The sequence below is a fragment of the Balaenoptera ricei genome, chromosome 20 (assembly GCF_028023285.1).
Source record: "Balaenoptera ricei isolate mBalRic1 chromosome 20, mBalRic1.hap2, whole genome shotgun sequence".
NCBI lineage: Eukaryota > Metazoa > Chordata > Mammalia > Artiodactyla > Balaenopteridae > Balaenoptera > Balaenoptera ricei.
The window spans coordinates 62,655,564-62,675,665 of record NC_082658.1 but is presented as its reverse complement, the minus strand read 5'-3'; the positions used below and the strand labels follow the sequence as shown (position 1 = coordinate 62,675,665).

The window sequence follows — 20,102 nt, the reverse complement described above, 5'->3', positions numbered from 1 at the left end:
TCTTCTGGCTGTGAAAACAAAAGTGCAGGTCACTGTACCCTTTGTTTTTGGAATAAGTAACAGTCAGCATAAAACTTTTTTACTTTCTAAGGCAGTTGTTTGCAGTTTGACAAACCGCTGTCGACCTTGCTTATTAGTTCAGCAGGTTTCAGTAGCATTTCGAGAAGTGGCAATAGGAGATTTGCATAGTAAGGTCAGACTGCCCACCTCTGAGATTTCTCAGGGATTGTCGAGCTCAGAGAGGTCCGCGTTGCTTGTCCCATTTGCAGTTCCTGTTGTTTTCCCACTTAGCTGAATGGCTCTGCTGAGGCAAAGTCTGTGACCTTCGTGAAACCCCTTGAAAGAAATGGAACCTGCACCCCAGGGGCTCTAGGGGCTGCCCCTGCGCTAGGTTGCACCATAAAAGGAAGGTTGCCCTTAAGAAGCGAAGTTGTGTGTTTCCCTCAGGGAGCCGCTCTCCACCCGAGAAAGGCCCCTGCAGGTGGGCTGAGTCCCGGGCCCCCAGCCTCCTCTTGGGGGAGTGGCTGCGTATGGGCGCTGGGGGCTGCTCCTCTGGCCTGCCTTTTGCGGTCATTGTCGTCTAGGTGAGGCGGCGGCCCGTCCATCGGTCCGAGGGTGTTCCGGGGCAGGGAGGAGTGGGTGGGGCCTCGGGTCCAGTCCTGCCGGCCTTGGCCTCCCCCGCCCTGCCCGGCGCTGCTGTGGTCCCGGCTCATCCCCTGAGACCCTGAGCTCGAGCTGCGTGTTCAGGGTCCATTCGCGGGGCCCGGCCTCTGCTGCTGCCTGTCCCTCTAACAGCCTGTCACTCACTGTGTGTGTGTGTCCCTGCCCCACAGCACCGGAGGCCTTGCTGTGTCCCCAGCACCGCACAGGGGCCCCGCTGGGTCAGAGCAAGGAGCCGCTGCTGCTGAGCCAGCGCCCGCCCTTCCTGCCCTGCCCGCCCGTCCCGGGGCTGCCCTCCTGCTGCGCTGGCGCCCAGGTCCAGCCCTGCCTCGCTTGGGCCCGGTGGCCTGGCCTGCGGCTGTGTGCGCTCGCCGTCGCTCAGTGCAGCCGGTGCTCCCCCCGCCTCTCGAGGCCCCGTGTCCTCCCCTCTCCCCAGAGCCCGGCCCCGCACTCCCTTGCCCCTCGCCCGCCCGGAGTCCTGCCAGGGCCTCGGGGGGCTGCTGTTCACCTAGGGCCTGGGGGACCGCTGGGCGCTCCCTGTGTCCCGCTCCCTGAGGAATTGGAGGGGGTCATGCTGGCCGCAGACCCGGGTGTGGGGAAGACCGGGCCGCCTGGCCGCAGTGTGTGGTTCCAGCCTCGCCCCGCCAGGCACACCCGGGCCTCGGCGCCGGTGGCCGGGAGCCATCTCTGCATTGCGGGGACACGTGCCAGGTGGAGGACCTGAAAATGGGATGGGATGGCTTTTGCTTCTCAGCGAACTGCCGTCCTTCCCGAGATCCCCGTGACTGTGGGGAACAGAGTTAGCTGTGCTGCGATTCTAGGTCACGGTGTTTGAAGGTCCCTAACTCAATGGGTAACGAAAATGAGGCTTCTCTTTGGATTGATTAATGGTGTATCCTGGACAGTCTCCAGCTGGGGCAGGTTAAACTGAAAACAGTTCTCAGGGTTGCCCACGAGGAAGTGCTCTCAGTCTGATCTGCCTTCAGTCCCCAGGGGCCCTGCCTCAGAGAAGAAAGTCTTCCCTTCTCTTCTGCTCTTACCGGAAGGAGCGCCAGCGAAGCGCCTCTGTGCCGCTTCCCGACGACCTGAAAACGGTTCCGCTCATCGTGCCTCACACACATCGCCACCCTCCCGCCCCAGGTGCCCGTGTGATCGCCTTGTTGAGCTCTGGGATGTTTCCTTCGCGCCTGTGCTCCCCTCACGGTCTGTACTGGACTCCGCAGGGAGGACCAGCTCTGCAGTGTCGGGAGGCGTGTTTCACAGGCTCCGCGGAGGGCCCGCTGGTGCGCCCGCAGGTTCCCAGTGCCCCCGGGGCCTACCCGTTGAGTAACTGGGGGGTCTGTGTGTGTCCCCCTGGCCCCCAGCTCTCCTGGGACGCTTGCACGTGAAGCCCAGGCCCGGGCCGCCCCGCGCCTGGGCCCGTGGGTCCCCCCACTCGGCGCCCTCGCATACGCACGTCCGGCAAGTTGCTCCGCCCGCAGCCCACACGGAGTTCTCTTTTCCTTCAGCTCTGGAGAAACTAAGGGTAAAATGGGTGAGCGAGTTTGCTTTTAGACAGTTTCTCGAACCCTGGATGAGTTTTAGGCAAACACGTGCTACGCGGTGTCACCCTTTTGAGTGCTTTCCTCTCGGTATCTCACACCCTCCGCATTGCGGGGCTGTCCCGTGACTCCTTGCTGAGCCCTCAGCTGAGTGCCACGCATAAGGTGCGGGCTTGACATGGGCACACGGTGGGTCTGCTTTGAACACACTGGCTTGGAATCCAGCACGAGGAGTCCCACTGACCTGGCTGTCGGAAACTGGTCTCGTGAAGTGCGGGCTGTGATTCAGGGCGGACTTTCGTGAGGGGCCCAAGTCGGACCCCAGGCCCCGCAGGGGAGGCCTGGTGGGCGCGGTGCCGACTCTTGGCCGCGGCTGCTGCTCTGCCCACCGTGATCGTGTTTGAGGAGGGCTTCCTGTCGTGAGCTGCGCCCGTCGGCTCCTCTCCGGGCCTCCTCACTCCTTCCGGTCTCCCGCGCACAGCTGCAGAGTTCTTTCCTCCCTCTGCAGCGCGTGGCTGCAGTTCAGTGCCCGCTTTCAGATTGCTTTCCGTGCTCTTACCCACCCCCCTCTTAGAAATGACGCCCTGATCCCGGCTCGCAGAGAGCGCCCGTCCGTCCCAGGGCTCCCCGCAGGGTCCGGCGCAGAGCCCTGGACGCACAGACAGGTCCCCCTGCCGGGTTAGCCGTGCTGCTGCCGGCCTTGGGCGCCCACAGTCCCTCGTTCCCTCAGCAAGGGGCGTTTTGAGCTCCCACCGTGTGCCTCTGTCGTGTGCCCCCTTCCCACTAACGGGGAGAGAGACAGTGAATGGTCGGCATTGTACTGCACGCTGCACCATGAATGCTCTGGAAACCCCAAACCCAGCACCGCCCAGCGTGTGAGGAGTGGGGAGGGTGGTCCGAGTGCTGGGAAGGCCCACAACAAGCCTGGACTGGAGGAGGAGGGCTGGGCTGTGGAAGGTCTGGAAGGGCATCCCAGGCAGGTGGAGGGCGGAGGGCTGGACCGGTGGGCAAGGCTGGGCCCGAGGGACGGGGAGCGGCCACATGTTGGTAAATGGGTGGAGGGCCTCCGGGTCATCCAAAGCCCTTTGGCTTTTACTCAGTTAGCTGGGAGCAGGGCAGGGTTTGGAACCGAGGAGGGATTGGATCCTGCTGAAGGCTGAGAAGGCTCACGAGGACCCTCTGGCTGTGTGGGGGGCCAGGCGGGCCCAGGGAGGCTGGTGGGAGACCCCTGCCTTTCCCCAGGTGGGAGATGACGGTGCTGGACCTGATGGGGCGGAGGAGGCCTGGGCACACTTTAAAGGAACGGGGTGGGTGCGCCCAGGGCTGAGAGGTGGTGACTGCCGGCCAGTGGTCCCCGCTATCGGGAAGGCAGGGCCAGCCAGCTGGCGGGGAGTGTGCCCGGACCTCCGGGGCCTTCCACCCGGCTTTGGGCCCCATGTCGGCTGATTGCTCCCAAAGGGGCTGGGCGAGGAATTTGGCGGGAGACGGGACTCACTCGGGAGCCCGTCTCGCCGGAGCCGGTGTGTTCTGCACGTCGCGGGAGCCCTGATCTTCGATGGCAGCGAGTGTCCGGCAGAGGCCGGCGCTGGCTGTCATGTCTTCAGGTGGGAAATCGAATCAAGAGGCTGGTTGGTAGCGCCAGCAGACCCTCGGAGGTGGCAGTTTTAGTGACACGTCTGTCCAGGCGGCAAATGTCAAAGGTGTTCGTTCTCGTCTCCTGGGCTTGGGCCCCCAGCGGGGTCTCAATGTGCCGTGGCGAGGCCTCCGCGTGGCTGGGCTGCTCGGGGCTGCAGTGCCTGCAACAGCGGGAGGCTGGCGGTCCCCGTTCACTTCCTGTAGGAGGCGGCGGGGCGGGGGTCGTTGGCGAGGACACTGAGGTGGACTTGCTCCCCCAGATCCACTCGGTCGTAGCAGTGAGGCCAGGATCTGAACCCAGAGCCCTGGCAGTTTTACGGTTGTGTGGTCCACCTCGTGTAACGCTGGTTACTCCACGGGGCCCTCTGGTTGTCAGAGAGGGTGAGGTTGAAACAGCTGTCAGAGCTGCTGATGGGGGTTATCAGTTAGGCGATTGATGTTGCCGTGTGCCAGGGGAGACGGAAGGTGTGGCTGCAATAGCTACACCTGTCCGTTTGTCTTTAAAGCATCCTTCGTAAAAGTGTAGGTACACAAACTGTCGTTTTATAGACTGTCAGTAGTGGATGTGAAAAAAGCAAAGGGGGTGTTGAGTCAGGCTCAGTAAGAGTTACACAGCAGGGCCATGTCTGATTCATGAATGCTTGGTGGCCAGATTCCAATGGCCAGCTTGAAGGAAGGGGGCATTTAAAATTATAGTATAAAAAAAAAAAATTATAGTATAAATAAAAATAAGAGGGAAGGTCTAAGAATAATTTTTCTTTGTGTTGGAAAGTAGACCACATAATTTATGGATAATCTCTGTATATCACGTATTCTGTGTTTGTCTTCAGAGTACTTTTCTCTTTTATCTTCTGTCTCCTCGCACTGACGGAGCAGGAGCCTGTGCTCAGTGCCGAGTGCCTGACCCACGAGGTGCTCAGTAAGCAGTGAACGAACGCATGCTAAATCGACCTGAATTCTCTTTTTCTTGGTGGTGGTTTGACGTGATGTGCTTATCTCCATTGGTGTCTGCCCCGTTAGCCTTTTGCGAATACACTTTGTGGGCTTTTCCAGAAATGTGGAAATGTTGTACCGTATCTTGAGACTTTGAGTTTAGAACAGTGTGATTCCTAGTTGTTAGATTTTGTTTGGTAATAAAATGCTGTTCCCGATTTTGCCAGCTGCCCTTTCTCTGTTCCCTAAGCCACTGGCTCCAGCTGACTGCCCCGGGAGCTTTTAAATCTCCCGAGGTGTCCCAGAGCCCCGGCACACATCTGACAGGTCGGAGCCTCGGGGCGGGCGCGGGCAGCGTGGCGCCGAAGCTCCCGGGGGGCTCCGGGCCTGGTCAGTGCGGGCCCTTCCTCCCGTCGCTTCCGCTGACCACCGGCGGCCACGCCCTTTCAGAGAGTCACAGTCAGCAGGCGACTCGCCGACTTCCAGCGGCTCGAAATGGCTGTTGCAGCGGGATGAGCCTCCTCGCGTGGCCTGCTGGTGGGGAGCGTGGTCCAGCTGGCGGGGTGGTGACCAGCCCGTCAGGCCAGTGCCCCCGTGGGGAGCGTGGTCCAGCTGGCGGTGTGGTGACCAGCCCGTCGGGCCAGTGCCCCCGTGGGGAGCGTGGTCCAGCTGGCGGGGTGGTGACCAGCCCATCGGGCCAGTGCCCCCGTGGGGAGCGTGGTCCAGCTGGCGGGGTGGTGACCAGCCCGTCGGGCCAGTGCCCCCGTGGGGAGCGTGGTCCAGCTGGCGGGGTGGTGACCAGCCCGTCGGGCCAGTGCCCCCATGGCCCACTTCTCCAGGTCTAACTGGTAAGCGTGGCTTGGGCGGCAAATAAGAAGCTCTGCTAGATTTTTCATTATAAAGGTAATGCCCGTCCATTCCCAATGGTGTAGAAAATGCAAAAAGAAGACGGACACACGCCGTAATCTTGTCACACAGGCAGCTGTTGTTCCCATGTGGGTGTATGTCCTTCTGGACATTTTTTCTAAGCATTTTCTTTTCTAGGGTTGCAGATGTGTTGTAAATGCAGCTTTGTGTCCCTGCTTTCTGTATCATGATGTCGTCATCCCCCAGCTGCCTGGCCTTTGGGAATGGGGGGTGGTCCGGCTTTGTCACGGCCGTCTGTCTGCGAGCAAAGCCAGTGGGTTCTTACTCTGAAGAGGAAGCGAAGGCCAGATCAAGACCCACATCCCCGGAGGCAGCTGTGTGGACAGATCTGGATCACAGGTCTGAAGTGTGTTCCACGAGAGCAGGAGGAATCTCATGTTTCCTACCGTGCAGACAGTAGAGAAGTGTTACACACGTGTCGTTCATACCCACGTGACCTTTTTTCAAAGCACATTTCTCAGAAGGTGAGTGCGTTCATTCGCTCACTTTGTAAGCCCGAGGGCGCCGGGGCCGGCGCTGGGCAGGGGGGGCTCACGGTCGGCAGCTGAGGCCGGGCGCTCCGCGGGCTTCCAGTTCGGGAGAGGCGGACGCCTTCACGGTGCGACACGTGTAGCGCTCCGAGGGGCCGGGCAGGCAGGTCCGGGGCTGTTCTAACCCTGCGTGCAGTGGGACGGGGTGCGTGGCCCAGAGGTCACCCCTTAGCCGACTCCTTACCACCAGATTCCCAGGAGAAATACTGCAGTCCCTGATTTTTCTCACCTCACTTCCTGCGTGCATTTTCCGTGTGGCTTTAAAGGTTAAAGTTTGGGTAGGTTAGACGTCCACACGGTGGGGACGGGGCAGTGCTCTCTCTGGGCTCTTGGGTGTCCCCTGTGCCAATGTGGGCACTGCACCCGCTGCCGTGCCTGAGGGAGCCGCTGCTCAAAGGGGTCGCTCACCATTCCCACCCCAGTCACAGTTGTTTCCAGGTTCTCACGGCATAAATAACCACGTGGTAAGCGTCTTCGGGCAGAAAGCCTGCTTTTCTGAGGATTCTTCATTGTCTTCAATGTAGAGTTCCCAGAAGTGAGAGTAGTGGGGAAAATGTATGAACATCATTCTGTCTCTTGAAATTGGCAAATGTTTCCCCATCGGACCAGGCCCAGGTGCAGTGCTGCCAGCCGGGGGGCTGACCGTTCTCAGGTGATAGCGCCTGAGCCCAAAATGGGTACTGAAATTTTTTGAAAGATCATTTCTAGTTTAATAGATGGAAATTTCCATCAAAACACTCATTTTAAAAGTGAGTTTCCTGTCTGTATTACCCTAAGAAACTGATGTAGGCATTTAATCTCAGTTTATTTATGATTGAATTAATAAGAGAGAAGTTACGTCTTTGTTGAAGTTCCGGTGTCCCAAGCCCTCTCCTCCGTCCCGAGCGCCTGCCTGGGGAGTTGTGGGTGCAGCCCTCGCCCCAGTGCTCCCCCGAAGGTCGACTTTCCCACGGGAGTAGACAGAGCACCAGGAACCATGGGGACCCCTGGGAAAAGGGCGAGGAGAAACAATCCCTTCCTGTTTTGGACAAGCCCTCCCTTCCCCACCTCGCCAGCTGGTGATCTCGTAACGGAGAGGGTTTCACCTGCAGCCCAGAGAGAGCAGCACAGACTCGCTCTTTTCTCTCAGGCAGAGGATGGGCCTTGAGTCCTGCCAGCAGATGACAGGGCAGCTTTTGTCTCTGCTCCGCCCGCCCCGTCCGTCCCCACTGTCTCCCGCGCTGGCTCCTTCCTCCCTGGGCTTCGGCTTCCGCGTCCGTGGGCTGCGGTGGCAGCACCCGTATCTCAGGGTGGTGGTGACGCGTGTGTGAGCTGTGCCCTTGGGAGTCGCAGCTTTGTGCTCGCTGGAAACGAAACTAGAAAATGAACCTGGGACAAGCCAGGGTGGGGAGGTTCCTGGCCACAGGCGGGTCTGGGGTGTAGAAGGCATAGGTCCCCATTCTGCGCGCTGCGGACGCGGACCTTGGGGGCCACAGAGCACCTGCCCTGCTCTAGGCGTCCAAGAAGAACCCCTGCCCACAGAGCGTCCCGCTGGGGAGGGCGAGCCGGGGCCCCCGCGCGGCGGGGAGACCCAGGCTCTCTTTCCTCCCTGAGGGCGGGGCGGGGGCGGCGGGAGGGGGAGTGTGGTCTGAAGGCAGGAAGGAACTGGAGGACTCTAGGGCCCTCTGCGGCCAGCGGAGCAGGTGCCAGGTGCGGGGGAGGGGCTGGTGAGCCGCCCTGGGGAGTGGAGGCGTGTGTGCAGGGAGGCGGGGCCTGAGACTTGACGCTGGGAGAGGCCCTGACCTGGGAGCCGCCCACCGGGGCTTCAGCGCCAGAAGTGGGTCGTGTCAGCTTTGGGGGCCGGAAGCCCCAAATCAGGGTGTCCGCAGGGCTGTTTCCTCTGAAACCCGCAGGGGAGCGTCCTGCCTTGTGGCTTCCCTGCTTCCGCTGGTGGTGGCCCTCCTTGGTGTCCCATGGCCTCGCTGCTGGCCCCCCCCCCTTGTGTCCACCCTGTGTCTCTTCTCTGCTTGTAAGGACACCTGTCACGTTGGATGTCGGGCCCACCGGCTCCAGTGTGACCTCAGCTTAACCGTTAACAAATGAATCTGCAGCAGCCCTGTTTCCGAATAAGCTCTCGTTCCGAAGCCGGGGGTCAGGGCTTCACAGCTTCGGGGCCCAGCTGTGCCCCAGCCCCCGGTCAGGGGGACGCTCCCCGTGGGCTGGGTCTCCGCTTGGGCGGCAGCACAGGCCACTCGTGCCGGGAGGGTGAGCTTGGGCTGCCGAGGGTCGGCATCATCCAGGCCAGGCCGGGCCCCAGACGTTCTCTTGTGACCTCGGGCCGGATGGTCCAGGAACGTTGCCAGGTGTAATAGCATCTCAGTTAAGCCCATCCAGAAACCAGCCGCTTCTCACCTCCTTCACAGCTGCCATCCTGGCCCAAGCTCCCACCATCCTCCCTGGACCGGTCAGGTGGTGTCGCTGCTCGGCTTGCACCCTCCTGAAGGCCCTCCGAGAGCCCCCGGAACCGCCAGGGCCCTTCCGTCATGGCCCTCTGGGCGCTCTGCCTATGCCAGCCTCACCCCCTGCACCCAGGCGAAGCCCCCACCTGCTTTCTGCCTGGTGTCCTTGCTGCCGCCCAGGCCCCTCTGCAGTGTCTCTGTCAGACCTGAGCACAGGGCAGGCTCTCCCCACCCCGGCCCACCTCCCCTGTGTGTGTGTGTGTCTTGTCCCCCCTCACTGGGACACAAGCTGCAGGAGAGCAGGGACTGGCCTCGGGCCTGGAGAAGCGCCAGGTGTGGCGTGTGCGAGTGTCAAGGACCGAGTGCTCAGGGCACCTCAGGGCTCTGGGAGGGCGTGGCATGGGCTCTGAGACTAGCTCTGAGTTCTCCTGCTGTGAGTGGCCCTGTGACCTCTCTGGGCCCCGGTTCCCTCCTCTGTGGGAGGGACTGATGATGCAGAGCAAGGCCTTAGGTCAGCCTTCGTCCCTCGTGGCTGGGGCACCCTGGCGAGCCACCTCACTTCCGGGCCTCAGCCCTGGCCTTCGGGGGGTTGGGGGGCAGGACCCCGCCTGGACTGAGGGTCCGGCGAGGCGCCAGGTGTGGTACACGTGTCACGTGCCAGGCGCTCCCACAGGAACTGGTCTGATCCTCACGACAGCCCGAGGCGGCAGGGACTCTGTCTCCGTCCTGCAGGTGGAGGACGTCCTGCCGAGGCCGAGGTGGAGGGTTGAGCAGCGGCAGGGCCTGGATCCGGGCCCATGCTCGCAGACGCCCCGTCCCCCGGGGCCGAAACACCAGCCTGGGTGGGGCCCAGGCACAGCAGCGAGTAGACGGGCCCCGTGGGTGCGTGCCAGGAAAGAGCACGTGTTTATGTTTTCTGGGTGGAATCGCAAGAAAATGTCAACAGCTGTTTCCTCTGGGGAGAGGAGTGGGGGCAGGAAAAGAGGGGTGGCCCTCACTTCCTTTTACGCTGAAGTATTTAAAACAGGCTCTGGCGTCTCCCCTCCCCCATCGACGTGGCGGTGAGGACAGGCCGTCATCGTACCTGGCGGAGCGCACAGCAGCCGTCGGGCCGTCTCACCCCAGCCCGCGTGCCTGTCTGCCCACTGTCCTGACAGCGGCTCAGAGCCGACTGTCTACACCGAGACCGCCAGCAGCACGGTCGCTCGGAGGTCCCGTCCCGGCAGTCTTGCTGTGCTCGCGACCCTGACGTGCTGAGACGCTGGGCCGGCCGCCTTGCAGGGAGAGCGGCCCGAGGTCTGGGTTCGCCCAGCGGCTGCCTCAGTCCCCGCCCGGTACCTCTGTGAGCTGAAACCAGACGGGGGGTCTGCACCGCAGTCAAGTTGGGGTGTCGCCGGGGCCGCCAGGTGGTGGCGACGGGCAGGGCTGGGCCACGGCCCACCCTCCGTTATGAAGTCACACCCCCCTCTCGTCCTGAAGGTCACCTGGCTGTGGTGGTACTTTCGGCTCTTCACATCTTGCAGCTCTTTGGCTTTTCCACGATGGATTTATGCTTTTTTCTCTTTCAGTGTTACCTGGGGTGATCTGAGCTTATTTTCTCCTAATTTGCCTTGCTTGACTAAAAGCAGTCTTTCCTCTACTGCCTGTGAGCTGGGAGAGGGGGGGCCCTGGAGGGTCTCCCTGGGGGAACGGGCTCAAAAGCCTCAGCTCTGCGTGGGAGTGTCCTTGGTGGCCGAGGGTCATCGGTGACTCAGGAAACGGCTGGTGGAACACAGGGAGTTGTCGCCACATTGAGGAAGACCCAGTAAGCACTTCGCTGCAGTTCAGTAATGAGGAAGGAACTTAGCTGGACCGGGAAGCTGGTCACTGGGGGGCAGAAGCTGGCCCTGGGCTCAGTGCCGGCTCCCCAGCCCCTCCTTCAGAGACCGGCAGAAAGAGGAGGGCGGAGGCCCCGGCCGCCAGAGCCGCAGTCCTCTGCCCATGGAGGCCCCGGGGCCAGAGCGGGTACCAGTCCCTGGTTTCTGCCGTGGGAGATGGAGGGGGGCGTCTGGTGGCTGTGGGCAGAGTGGAGAGCAGTGACCTGGGCAAGGCCTGGCCCCCAGGTTGGGGGGCCGCTGTGTCTCGGGTCCTCCTGACCCCTCCCTCCCCCCCCCCCCCCCCCCCACTTCACAGACGTGGAAGCAGAAGCCCAGAGAGGTGGCCATTCGTGTGCGGTCCCCCTGCTGCTATAGGGTGGGGACGGGACGGGAGCCCTGGCACCCCCGTCAGCTGGCGGGCACGGGGTTGTTAGGGTGGCGGCAGTGTTTGGACCCAGGTGGGGTGTTCTTGGAGCCCCGCTGCCTGGCGACCTTGCATTCTTGCCAGGTTGTCAGACGTGCCTCGTGTACCCGGCGACAGCCTGCGCTTTACGAGAAGTCCCCGTGCAGAGCCGCCCCCGGGCCAGCTGGGTCCGCAGAGTCTGTGCCCTTCACTCGGCGTCCGTGACTGCAGACACCGCTTACGTGCTTTCTAGGAACACTGCAAAACGTAGCCAGTGAGAAGAAGCAATTTCCTGTTTTTCTGTTACCTTGACTGCTTTGCTTTCTTCTTTCGAAATTCCCCGACCTTGCCCATCTGAAGCGCCTTTGTTTTAGGGGCGCGTTTGGGGACCGGTGTGGGTCGGCCGGTCCCTGGAGCAGGCGAGCAGGGTGAGGTCGGGAGGCCCCGCAGGAGACGCCAGCCGTGTTTCTGGTTCTCCTCTTAGCCTGTATTTTGCGGGAACTGTTGGGCGTGTGTAGGCTCCCTGTTCAGCCTCCCCTGCCCCGAGCTTTCTCAGCCAGGGTAGTGGACTGGACAGGGTGAACGGGGGGCCCCCGAGCAGGTGAAGGCTTTGTGCTCCTCCCCACGGGCCCGTCTCAGCTGCAGGAGAAGGGTGGTGACACGCTTGCTCGTGGAGTGGTTTGCTTGTGCGCATGGTGCCGGTCTTCCCTCAAGAGGGTGCTGGGTCAGAAAGCAGCCTGAGACCCGAGAGCGGCCGGCCCCTTGAACCCCCGCTTCTTCCACTGTCCCCGTGAGTTGTGGACCCTCAGACCCTCAGATCGTCAGAGTGGGGCGAGGGCCAGGCTCTGGGGGTCAGAAGGGCCCATTCAGGCCCGTCTCACCACCACCTCTGTCCTCGGGCACAAGAGGCCCTTTGTGGGGACGAGATGCTGTCACTAAGGCAGGAACGTCTCCGCCGGACGCCTCCCTCGCAGCTGAGACCGCCGTGTGCAGCTCAGCTGATGCTCTGGGCTGGTGGCTGTGAATTCTTCCGTCTGCGTGACCGAGAGCCGTGCCTCCTCCTATGCAAACCGCAGCGTTCAGGGGAATACCCTTTGTCTAATTTCCATACTGATGTGGTGAGCTGTTTCCGTGTGTGCCGGCCACACGCTATCCCAGCAGCGTCAGCTGTGGGGTGCAGACGTGCACGTTTGCATTTGAAGCTGGGCCGGCTTCGCAGCTGTGCTGAGAGGCTTGGAGGGCAGGGAGGCCTCAGGTCTCCGGCAGGCCCTGCGCAGAGCCCGGCCCGTTCCTCCCGGTCCCGCCAGGTTAGGCCGGGTTCAGCTTTCCCTGCCAAGATGGGGCTCTCTGTTCAGGGGGCTTTTTGGGGTGTGGGATGGGGTCTGAGGTCTTCCCCTTTCTTCACTCCTGGTTCCCATCTGGGAGTAAACGAAGGGTGTCGGATGTGCCGTGCTTGCTCTAAGCTGAGGGTTTTGTGAAGCAGCCTCAGAGACTCTTAGCAGGAAGGAGGCTGGGAACGGGCGGCCTGAGTGGCTGTGACCTGGACGGGAGAGCCACGTGCATCACAGGAGTCCCCCCACACTGTCCGCCACGACTGGCCAGCTTCCGTTGTTCCCACCGGTCTGGGTGGCGATGTTGCTTCTAGAGCACGAGGAGGCCAGAGCTGCCGCCTGTGACGGGCAGAGGTGAAGTGTGGAAACACACCAACCAAAAATGCGCTTTTGTTTTGGTGTATTGTTAAGAAATCAAATTATTAAGGTAGATTTGAGGACATTCTGTTACCATCTAGCTTTATTTCTAAAGAAATGCTTTGGAAAATATAATTGGGGCGATGCACTAGGCTGGGATTTGACTTGATTTTATTTAGAAGAATATGTTTGTGTTTTTTGGATAACTGCAGCATTTTGCTGTTTGACCTGTTCACTAGCTTAGAGTAGACATGAGGCAATTGGTTGCTGGCTTTTTTTTTTTTTTTTTTTAATGTTTCTCTTGGTTGACAGTAAATCACAGTGAGCACACCGTGCTTCAGGCCACATGATTGTGCCAGATGAAGTCTCACTGCCGTGTGTTTTACGTGTCTTTCCTAAACTGTAGGACAGAGTGATGCCAGTTACAGCCCCCACCCTGCACTGCCCCTGCAGCCTCGCCCGTTCTTCTGTGGGTTTTTCCAGGACCCTAACTGCATCTCGCCTCTTCTCCCGTTTTACTCACTGTAGCCAGAGACCAGCCATCTAGAAACCTCAACATCAGGCATCATTCCCCACCGTTTACTTTCTCCCAAAGAGGCAGATCCTAGGAGGCAAGCTTAGGTTGGAGATGTAGACAGAGGCAGCATTTGCGTGAGAGCGCTGGGGGCTGGGTTTGCTGGAAGGGACGTAACGGAAGAAGGGAGCAGACGCGTATACAGTCAGAGCATCTTTAACAACTACCCCTCGGCCGTGCAGTGGGACCCTCCATCTGCCTGTCCATCCATCTGTCCACTTATCCACGCGGTGGGTGTTTGCCAGCTGCTTTGTCAGACTTTGCGGGTGGACGTGATGGTGGGAAGACGAGCCTGGGCCCGTCCCTAGGAGCACCTTCTGACGTGACCCACCAAACTGCAGAACTGGGGTGCTGGGAGAGCGGGAGGCCGGCCCCGGAGCACCGGCCAGGGAAGCCGAGCTGGAGACCGGGGAGGAGCGGCTGGCACAGAGGCCCCGAGGGAGGACAGCGCAGAGGCATCCAAGAAGGTGGCGCCACACCTCTCCGGGTGGCAGGCCTCGCGCTGAGAGTTCCTCTCCTGGGGGGCGGCGGGCAGGGGTGGCGCGCTCTTGGGCTGTTGCTCCCGAAGCTTCACGTCTGGTTTCTGCGGGCACCCAGGCTCCCCGACGCAGGAAGCGTGATGGTGCGAAAGCCCGGCGTTTTCCGCGTGGGGGGCCCAGCCTGGCCACAGTGGGGTTGTGCGAAGACCCCTTCATTTGGGAATCAGCTGGGAATTCACATCTCATCCCTTCATCAGAACTGCTTCATCAAAGCAGGTGCTGCTTCAGATGTTTAAACTAGCTAAGTACTTCAGCAAACAATGGCTATGTATGGTTTTTTTTTTTTCAAGTCAACGTGCAGTTTTACTTAAAAAACAAAAATTTTCAGGGTTACTGCAGAAATGTTTGGTCTTCATTTTCCATGTCTTTAGGACCGGGAGATACAGTGAGATTCTTACACATGCGAGGGGGGTGCCTTGTACTTCTTTGAATGATCTTTGACCCAGCTTTTCAAGAACGGTGCTCTCGATGTTGTAAAAACTCAGCCCCCCTCCTTGAAGCCGTGCAGTGGAGACAGGCTCTGACCCCCGAGAGGCCCGAACTGGCCGCCCAGGGCGTTTGTCCTGGCGAGCGCTGCGTGGCTGGCGTAGTTGTGACGTTCCTTGGCTGTGCCCGCGGCGTATTCGCAGAGCCCCCTCTCCCGGCCAGGGTGGCCCTGTGGGTGCGAGACGGGAGCGGGCGGCTGGCCAGGGAGCGCTGGTCTTTAACGCTGACTTTGCCTCCCCCGCAGCCACCTCCCCACGGGTGTCCTCGGAGCTGGAGCAGGCGCGGCCGCAAACGAGCGGCGAAGAGGAGCTGCAGCTGCAGCTGGCGCTGGCCATGAGCAGAGAGGTGGCCGAGCAGGTGGGTGCCAGCAGGGATGCGCGCCTCCGTGGGGAGGGGCCCGGGCACACTCACACGGAGGAAGGGCTCTCGCTAGTTGGTCCTGGGGACGCGTCGGTCAGAGGTGCTTCCTGGAAACGCTCCCGCGCGCTTGGCCGGGCTCCAAGCCAAGTGTCCACAGCCCCTCAGCGCCGAGTGCGGACCACGATCTGCACGGTGGGTCGAGAGCATCTGGACCCAGAAAAGGATGAGACAGAGGCTGGGAGGAAATGCCCAGGAGATGAGAGTCTGACATTCAGAGATGGGCATGTGTGCAGTTTTTCTTTTATAAGCACACGCTACATTAAGATGGAGAAGGAGAGGGTCTTCCCTGATGGTCCAGTGGTTAGGACCCCACGCTACGTTAAGATGGAGAAGGAGAGGGTCTTCCCTGATGGTCCAGTGGTTAGGACCCCACGCTCCCCGTGCAGGGGACCCGGGTTTGATCCCCGGTCAGGGAAGTAGATCCCACATGCATGCTGCACAGAGCGTCCAAATAAATGAATGAATGAATAAATAAATAATAAATTTTAAAAAAATACAGGTTTTTACAAAAAAGGTGGAGAAGAAGGGAAAGGAGCAGCCTTCAAAGGGGTCGGCCCTTGGCTGCCGCTTTCGGCCGGACTTGCTGCCCTTTGGTTAAAAACGACGAGGGAGTGCAGCGAGGCCCGCGGCCCCTCTCGCTTGGCAGTGCTGTTGAGAGACAGTGGGGGGTCGGGTGGAAGAGGCAGGTGTGGGTCCCGCGGTGACTGGAATATCCCAGAGGTCCGTGTAGCGGCCAGCTCCCGGCAGGGCCCCTCTGTCCACTCAGGACGTGCGGCCTGCCATCGACGGGAGGTGCAGAGCACTCACGGGGAAAATGGGGCAGATGGACGGGCCAGCCCCTTGTAGTTCCTCACTCCTGTCTTATGGTAAAGAAGACGCAGTGAGTGTGTTTACTTATATTTAATCATTATATTGTATAAAAAAGCTAGGTCAGCCCAGTCTGTTTATATATGCTGACTGTGCCTTGAATAAATATAAATTAAGTATAACGAATCATTTCTGTTAGAAATCATAAAATATAAACACGCACTCATTTTCTGGAAGCACACACAGTGCGGGCAGGGTGGAATGACCTGTGACTTCTGTCTTCTTTCTAATCCCTTTGTGGGTTGTTTGTGTTTTATAAGGAGACATATTGCTTCTATAATTAGAATTTTGAAGTCATTTTCATTTTGAGAAAAAGTATTTTACAAGTATTTCCCTTCCCCCATCCGGGTGGGGGGCCCCCCCCCCGGGCGCACCTTGGGGTGGGAGAGGCTCGATGTGCACCTCGTCCCCGGACCCTCCTTTGAAGTGACGTGCGACACGGCTTTGGCTTCCGGCTCTGGCCGGGAGGACCTGACTCGTGGCGATGCTGTCGCCGTGACCACCAGCTTCAGGGCCCATTGTCCTCTACAGGAAGAGCGCCTCAGGCGGGGAGATGACCTCAGGTTGCAGATGGCCTTGGAAGAAAGCCGCAGAGACACAGTTAAAGTTCCAAGAAAAAAAGAGGTGAGTGCTTCACAGGCCGGGGGTGGGGGGCAAGTCAGTGTGTGAGACCCTCCTGAGCCCAACCCCCAGCGGCTGTCACAGCCAGCGGCAGTGAGGAGAGGGCGGGTGACACACACATCCGCCCGAGGGGCTGGGCCCTCCCCTGACCCCGCCTCAGTTCCATCCCCCGGCAGCTGAGCTCGGTGACGTCTCCCCGACCCCCACCCCGCGCAGCTCCGGCCGCTGCTCTGTAAGCTGCTAAGTGTCAAGTGCTTTGGGACAGTTTCCTGGCCCAGGGTAAGCCGGCGTCCTCCTTACTCTGTACCGGGCTTCCTACCCGGGACCTAAAGGTGAACTGGACGTGGCTCTGCCCCTGACAACCTCGTCATCCCGTTGGGAGACAGACCCTCCCGCAGGGCCAGGGCTCCAGTGGCCTCCCTGTTCCACTGCTGCGGGGTCCCTGAGGGCAGCCGGGCTGGCTGTGGGAGCAGGGGGGTGAGGCGGCCCCGGGAGAGAGCCCTGGATGACGCTGGCAGCTGGCGGGCCGGGTGGGTCGGGGGACCGCGTCTCGGAGGGAGGCAAAACCCCTGTTCTCCTGGGAAGCCCTGAGGACCTGTCGACAGACGGCGGGCACGCGGCAAATAGCCGGTGTGGGTGGAGCCTGGTCGTTACTGGGAAGCGGTGATGTGGGGCGGCGCAGTCCCGGGTCCTCTGGGCCCCCCAGAAGGCCTCTGCACTGGGAGGGGCACGGGCGGACATTGGCCGCAAGGGCAGCAGGGTAAACCTGTCCTCTTTCTTCGGTCCTCGTCTCAACAGCATGGCTCCCACCCGCAGCAGACCACGCTGTTGGACCTGATGGACGCCCTGCCCAGCGCGGGCCCTGCTGCCCCGAAGGCGGAGCCCTGGGGCCCTTCCGCTTCAGCCAGCCAGACCAACCCCTGGGGCGCTCTGGCAGCCCCCGGCAGCACTTCGGACCCCTGGCCGTCGTTCGGTAAAGACCTCCGTCGTACGTCTCCCCTGCCCGCCTGCTGGCCGGGGCAGCGGCTGCAGGGCGCACGGCTGCCTGTCACCTGGCAGCGGTGGGAGCGGGTCTGGGTGGTGGGGCGGGTGTCCAGACCTCCGCAGCCCCCCGCAGCGCCCCCCTGGGGACTGCGGTTCAGGGCTCCGCTTCGTCCTGTTGTGAGTGGTTTTCTGCTGTGGGAGATTTCTTGTCCGCTGCCCACACGCCTCGGAGAGGGCTTGTCCCTCCTCGGGGACACGCGTCAACTCTCTCAGCCTCAGAATTGCACCCCAGGTTAAGAAACTGTAATACACAGCATGAAATGTCTAAATCACCGTGCTGTAATTAGCCAGAAATTACAGCGTGCTTAAGTGATCGCTAGTGAAAAGGGGACACGTTCACTGTAATTCTTCTTACCTGTCATTTAAGCAATAGCAAATCAGTTTACGAGGCTAAATGGATATCTTAAAGTTCTGTTTAATGCCAAATGTAAGGTGAACTTGTGATAGGTGATTCAGACAGGAGTGTGGCGCCCTCTGTTTAATTTGAGCTGAGATCTTGGGCACATGGGCTTCTGGATCACTGGGCACAGGGCTTGGCCTGCAGGCTTTGGGATGGTTTCCCACCGAGCCTGCCGCTCTGGGAGGCCCCCCGGGGGGCTCCATCAACCCTGCTGCCCATGGCTGATCAGTGGGCTTTCTGTCTTGCAACCTCGAATGTATATTTTGTGCCAGTTTGTTCGTGTCTCTTGGGGCCTCTGTTTCCCCAAACCAGAACCATCTTTTGTATTCGGCTCGGTTCCCTGGACGTTTGCCAAAGTGCACCGAATGCCAGGCTCTGTCCTGCCGTGCGGGGACCCAGACAGGAGCAGGTAATGGCCCTGCCCTCCAGGCCCTGGCAGGTGTGGGCGAGTCGGGCCGCCAGCCTAGCAGCAGTGCTATGTGGGCAGGGCCCCGGGGGCCGTCTTTGCGTGCATCCTGGGGCAGGAGTCCAGCGGGCGTGAGGCGTGCGTCTTGGAGGAGGCTTCAAGGAGGAGCAGGAGTGGCCGGGCCCCGAGGAGGCGTGGGTGTTCCCGCAGAAGGCTCGGCTCGTGACAGGCGTGAGGCCATGCGGTGCTGTAGTGGGCCCAGGGCTCGGGCCCTGCCGGTGTGAAACAGGCAGCAGGGGTGGGGGTGGGGAAGGGGAGGGCCAGGCGGGCGTCCCTGGACTTGTCCTTGGGGGATGCTGTTGGCCTCAGGGCTGGGCAGAGAGCCCCACACCCGCTTTGGTGGGAGCCCTCTGTGCCCTGGGGCAGACCCAGGCCAGTGTCCCAGAGCTGTCGCTCACCGGAGGCCACAGCAGCCCCGCCTATGTGCCGTGCCCCCCGGGAGCACGCGTGGCCACACGAGGCAGGTCTGCTGGAAACGCCCCTCAGCTCTGCCCATGGGGACATGGGCCCTTCCAGGCAGCGGCTCGGACTTTTTTTAAATCTGAAAACAGTTCTTGTGTAAAGTTACGGGTGGGGTGTTCTTCAGGAGAGACTCTCCATCCCTTTCTAAGTCGTATGGGGTCAGTAAGCAGACGGGCGGCCTCCTCAGTGCCCGGGGGAGAGCGTGGTCCCTCCAGGAGCTGGGTGAGGCCAGCGAGCTTGAGGAGCACTGAGTCCAGTCGGTGGCTGCTTTGGGGAGGGGTTTGGGGATCGCAGTGGTGGGAGAGAGACAGACTTTTCCCTCTCTACCTTTTTTTTTCTTTAACTGTTTGACTTATTTACCAGGGGTAAGTACTATCTGGTCAGGAGAGAGGGAATACATATTTTTTCAACCAGCAAGTTTGCCCAGCCCTCCCATTGGCTGGTGGACAGGCCTGGGCCCTGGAGCTGGGTGTCCTGACTGACCAGGCATCTGACCCTCGCGGGGAGCTGGGGGGTCTCCTGCGGGTGGGGCAGGACCACCTCCAGTGGTTGGGGTTCTCAAACCTGCAGGCAGCGGAAGCCAGCAGCTGGGGAGAGGCGGCTGGTGCCCAGAGGCAGCTGAACATCACGTGGGAATTCTGCCCACGTGGTTCTGCTCTTCTGAATTTTTTTAATCAAGATAAAACTTACGTGACATAAAATTCACCATCTTACTCATTTTCAAGTGGATAGTTCAGTGGTTCGTAGCCCTTCACGATAGCATGCGGTTATCAGTACTGATCCAGGACTTTCCATCACCCCAGAAGGAAACCCCTTCCCATTAGGCAGTCACTCCCCGTTGCCCATCCCCCACCAACAGTCTGCTTCCTGTCTCTGGAGTTGCCTGTCCCGGTGTTTCCTATGTCACGGGATCACACGACACGTGGCCCTTGTGACTCCCAATTAACATGTTTTCAGAGTTCGTCCACGTGATAGCACACATCCCTACTTCATTCCTTTTTAATGGCTGAATAATATTCCATTTTATAGACATACCACATTTTGTATAACCATTGAGCAGTAAGAGAAGGTTGAAACCTGAAATTTTGAAATCAGATTTTTAAATGTTGACAATGAATTTTAAAACTTAAGATCATGGTTGGAGCTAATCAAAATGCACCTGCAGTGGCCACGTGTGGTTGGTTCATGGACTGCCACTTTGCCATCTTTTGCTACTTGCCCAACCCAGGGCCGTCTCCTTGGTTCTAATGCACTTGGCATTTTTACCAGTGACTTGGGGAAAACAGAGCATCAAAGCCCAGAGAGGCTGTTCATTCCTCTGAGGTCACACAGCAAGCGAGGGGCAGGCTCAGTGCTCACGGCCCCCAGTCCTGGAGTCGTCACGCCATCCTGGACTGCCGCTAAGGCCTTCTGTGGCCGCTCGTGTCCAGGAAAAGTCCCCTTAGACTGCAACAGGGAGCGAGAACTCGTGTTAAAATGTTAGCTTGTCTGCTTCCTGTGTCCCCTGGGCCCGTGTGTTTTCACGTGGTTGGGGTCACATCGTGGGCACGTGTAGACATTTCTTTCTTCCGTACGCGGGGAGCCTTTCCAGGCGTCAGTCGAAGCTCTAGAC

The 20,102-nt window shown here is 60.1% G+C and overlaps 1 protein-coding gene across 4 annotated transcripts in view; it reads left to right on the top strand.

Annotated features, from left to right (window-relative positions):
* Window positions 1-20,102, top strand: part of EPN2 (epsin 2) — a 68,981-nt gene that overhangs the window by 34,761 nt on the left and 14,118 nt on the right. For 3 of the 4 annotated variants that reach the window (XM_059908399.1, XM_059908400.1, XM_059908398.1), the window contains exons 3-5: window positions 14,455-14,567; window positions 16,029-16,121; window positions 16,917-17,106. In XM_059908399.1, the coding sequence (XP_059764382.1) occupies window positions 14,455-14,567; window positions 16,029-16,121; window positions 16,917-17,106 (396 nt within the window). The remainder of the gene's footprint in view (window positions 1-14,454; window positions 14,568-16,028; window positions 16,122-16,916; window positions 17,107-20,102) is intronic. The other variant, XM_059908401.1, reaches the window with a different exon arrangement.